We start from the raw sequence: 4,463 nt of genomic DNA on the forward strand, positions 1-4,463 counted from the left end.
TCCTGTATGAACGTTTGTGCCAAATACATTATGTTGTTACAGGTGTCAAGCTTATGGGCATGTGGCATCAGTGTGTAGGAGGGAGGTTCCTAGGTGTGCAGAAGGGCATGAGACAAAGGAGTGTGTAGTATTGGGGAAAGTAATGGTACGTGTTAATTGTAGGGGTACCCATGGGGCTGGGAATCAGAAATGTCTCGTGCGAGAGAGGCAGGTTGAGGTTTCCAGGGTTAGAGTAATGCAGAAGTTGTCATATGCTGAGGCATTGAAGAAAGTAGAGGAATATGGGTTAAGGGGAGGGGGATTTATAGCAATGGTTCTCAACTGTACTGCACTGATGGAATGTAAAGTCACAGAAAATAGAGGTTGTGGTGGCAGCTGCAGAGTGGTATTTGGTTGTGCAAGAATTGATAGTTGAATAGTTACAGGGTGTGTTAAGTGCTGGTGTCCCATCCTTTCAAGCTGTTGGCCTAAAGTAGGACTAAATTGATTTAAATAGTGGAGTATGGTATTTAGTTATTATTATTATGATTTATTATTTGTGAGTTTAGTGTTAGATGGTAGGGTATTTAACAACAAAAAAATTCAAGCAACGTATAAGGGAGTCATACTCCAGTCTAGTACATGGCGGTAATGCAACATTTATTGGATGCCAACCGCTGTTAACCCGCTTTAAAGAAGAAGCTGTTTTCTTTATGCATTTCCTGGTTCTGGAGCGTTTTTATGACGCCGATGTTCCTGCGACGAAACGTATTTTATACACAGCGGCCTGTGCGTTCAGTTCTACGCTGTAATTTTTTTGTCTTTGGTGGAGATTTTGTCTCTGCAAATCATCACCAACATGAAACTCGTACGGTAAGAATATTCAACAAAATTATATTTAGTCTTATGCTTAGATGAAATGTGAAAAGTACGGGTTTTGTGTCGCTGGATGGATTTAGATTTGGAGTGCGAGCTGTTCGCTAAATTCTGAGGCGGGAAGCAGCTAACTGAATTGAATGAATGAATGAATGAGCGACGTGTAGAAGTGACTAGATAGCCAACTTTCTATAACGTTAACGAATGGACCTCTAGCCGCGGAATATGCCATAAACATCGATTATTTACGTATCTGCCGCTGAGAACTAACTAGTTACTTTGTATGCACAACTGTTTGCTAGCCACCGTTATGCTAACTTGCTTTTAGTTAATTAACCACTGCAGTGTGTAGGCAAGGCCCTGACAGATTACCCACAACAACCAATGGTTCAAAAACAGTGTTCTTGTTTAAGTTCAGTTTCCATGACAAGTCATCCGGTTGGTGTTTGTCATTTTCGTTTGTGTTGGACATTGTTGTCATTGCAAGCTAGGTAGTTCTTACTAGGTACCGCCCCATTGTCTATTGAAGTTGTCTGTGTCGATATTGTTTATAGGGCTTTGATGACTAGCAAGCTAGTATGTATTCACAGACTAGATAAACTGCATTCATTATACCATTGCCTCTAATATCCATGACTTTTCTCCTCATGTAGCTTTTTGATGAAACTCAGCCACGAGACTGTGACCATTGAGCTGAAGAATGGCACCCAGGTCCATGGAACAATCACAGGTATAGACCCTGCCCCCTTTGTCTGTCTGAGTAGGATTATTGAGATGCCTCTGAATATATACAAAGTATAGGGTGTTGTATCAGGTACAGTCTAAACTTGTGATCTTCAACCTTTTCTAGCATGTTAAGAGCTACTCATTGTTTTCCATAGCCATTAAATTGGCACATTCTTCTCCAAGTCCTTTTTTAAATGTGTTTTTTTAAATTTAACTGGGCAAGTTGGTTAAGAACAAATTCTTATGTACAATGATTGCCTACCCTGGCCAAACCCTCCCCTAACCCGAACGACGCTGGGCCAATTGTGAGCCGCCCTATGGGACCGATCATGGCCAGTTGTGATACAGCCTGGGCTCGAATCTGGGTTTGTGGTGATTATTTGGCTTAGACCGCTGCGCCACTCAGGATCCCCAGTGTGAAAGAGGAAGTAGTGTACTGTTTTCTGCCAATATACCTGGTAAAATCATGGTTAATAAACAACTAAGGGGGCCCTATAAAATCTGATTCCCCCCAAAATTATGTTTTATGTTTTATTTTTCCTGGTTTCCACTCATAATTACAATTGTTTGAAGAGAAACAATTCAATTGGATTTTTTGAGTTATGCCAATACTTAAATCACCTTTATTATTTTTGGTTTTGAAGAAAACTAAGAAGTTTCAATTTTGTGTAATTCCTCTTTAATTGCATCTGGCCCATTTAATTTTATTACACATCTAGCAAGTGAGGAATGTGCCATCTAGTGATGTTTCTGCTGCTGCTCATTTCATGGCAAAGTTTGCAAATAATGATATACTTCTGCCAGGTAAGCCTACTTTGCAGTTAACATTTAATTGAGAAGGTTTTGGGGAGACTATTTCTGTCAACCCACAAGACTGGTATCATACCACACAGGTGGGCAATATTACTGGAAATTAATTGGCAGATATAGTTTGGTTTGGCTTTTTAAGCCAATAGTGGCTAACCAGGGGTGGGATAATGTCAATGTTGCATTGATTATTAACAATGGTCATTAACTGTGTGTCCCAGGTGTGGATGTGAGTATGAACACTCATCTGAAGGCGGTAAAGATGACTCTGAAGAACCGTGAGCCCACCCAGCTGGAGAGCCTCAGTATCCGTGGGAACAACATCAGATACTTCATCCTGCCGGACAGCCTGCCGCTGGACACTCTGCTGGTCGACATAGAACCCAAGGTCAAGAGCAAGAAGAGAGAGGCTGGTGAGTACACAGGGATGGCCGTAGAGAGATGGTGGGGAGGGCGCTGGACATAAAACCCAAGGTCAAGTCCAAGAATAGAGTGGCTGGTGAGTACACAGGGATGGCCGTAGAGAGATGGTGGGGAGGGAGCTGGACATAAAACCCAAGGTCAAGTCCAAGAATAGAGTGGCTGGTGAGTACACAGGGATGGCCGTAGAGAGATGGTGGGGAGGGAGCTGGACATAAAACCCAAGGTCAAGTCCAAGAATAGAGTGGCTGGTGAGTACACAGGGATGGCCGTAGAGAGATGGTGGGGAGGTAGCTGGACATAAAACCTAAGGTCAAGTCCAAGAATAGAGTGGCTGGTGAGTACACTAGGAAGATAGGGGGTGGTGCCTGTCGGCATGTCGGTAGAATATCAGAGGTTCTTCTCCAATCCTCTTCCCTTTGACGTTTTGAGGAGGCAATGGGAGAGGATGCCAGAAATACTTTTTTGACATTCAACCTAAGTCTGCCTAGATCAGTGTTCACTCCTGATCCTGGAGAACTACAGGGTGTGTAGGCTTTCGAGCCAGCCCAGAAACGACACAGTAGAGTTAGCTTGCCAACGCCCTTTTGATTAGTTCAGTGAGGTGTTCTATTGCTTAGCTGGAACTTAAACACACTACAGCTGTTCAGGACCATGAGCAAAGACCAGCAGTCTGTTGAACTATTCGTTTTGTAAAGTTGTAACTAGGTTGAGAGTAATTGTGTACTAGCATGTGGGGTGACGTAATGTGGCCGACCTTCCTTCTGGAGTGCTACTGGGTATTTGGGTGTTTTGAGCCTGCAACAGCAGCCATATTGAAAGTTTGAGGTTGAACTGTTTCGTAGCCACACTGGTTAGAGGTTTCATAAATCCACAGTGGTTCTGTCTGAGTTAGGGTTGGGTGAGTTGCATAGCATTTATAATGCCTAGCTTCTGATGACTGTGGTCTCACCTTTGAACATGTGCTTCATCAGACCCAAATTAAAACTAGCAAATCAGCCAAACGCTGTTCTGTAAGAAACGGCTCCCAACAATGAGCTTGACAACAAGTCCTGAGGACAAGGATGGGAGAGTCCAAGTATTTGTGCTGCATAACTTATCTCTAATCATCTCCTCTTCCTTAATCTCCCTCCATTTCTCTCTGCAGTGGCTGGGCGTGGAAGGGGCAGAGGAAGAGGGCGTGGCAGGGGGAGAGGCCGAGGCAGGGGAGGCCCCAGGAGATGATCTCCATGACTACGCGGCTATCAGTCATATCCTATTGTTTGTACAACAACGTTTTTGTTTTGTCATTTTTCTGAGGAAACATTTGTGAATCCCGAGCCTGACTTGTTTCTTATTTTGTATATTAAAGATGTTCCACATGAACAGAAGTGTTTTGAGTACTTTATTATCATACTTGTTTTGGCTGTTGTGTAGTTGGTCCAGTTGTTAGCAGTGACGGGTCGTTTGCAAACTAACTGCTTTCTTTTTGAACGGATGTCTTTTTGAACATATGAAAGAGCCATTCATTTGACTCCCTGATTTGCGTACTGTTACTACTGCTTTTTGATCTCCAGATAACGATTATCTGTAGATGAGTACTAACATTCTCTGAAGATGGTAATTCCTCACTGCAGGAACAGTGGACGGTGAGGAGAGATGTTTATAATTTTTTA

General features: G+C 43.0%; 1 protein-coding gene across 1 annotated transcript; it reads left to right on the top strand.

The window, feature by feature from the left end:
- Nucleotides 1–694: 694 nt before the first annotated feature.
- On the top strand, nucleotides 695–4,173 carry LOC124012922 (small nuclear ribonucleoprotein Sm D1). Its single transcript, XM_046326979.1, has 4 exons — nucleotides 695–852; nucleotides 1,509–1,585; nucleotides 2,610–2,801; nucleotides 3,956–4,173. The coding sequence occupies exons 1-4, from the start codon at nucleotides 839–841 to the stop codon at nucleotides 4,030–4,032; spliced, it is 360 nt and encodes a 119-aa protein (XP_046182935.1). The 5' UTR covers nucleotides 695–838; the 3' UTR covers nucleotides 4,033–4,173.
- The last annotated feature ends 290 nt before the right edge of the window (nucleotides 4,174–4,463 follow it).

The sequence above is a fragment of the Oncorhynchus gorbuscha genome, linkage group LG24, assembly GCF_021184085.1.
Source record: "Oncorhynchus gorbuscha isolate QuinsamMale2020 ecotype Even-year linkage group LG24, OgorEven_v1.0, whole genome shotgun sequence".
NCBI classification, from domain to species: Eukaryota; Metazoa; Chordata; class Actinopteri; order Salmoniformes; family Salmonidae; genus Oncorhynchus; species Oncorhynchus gorbuscha.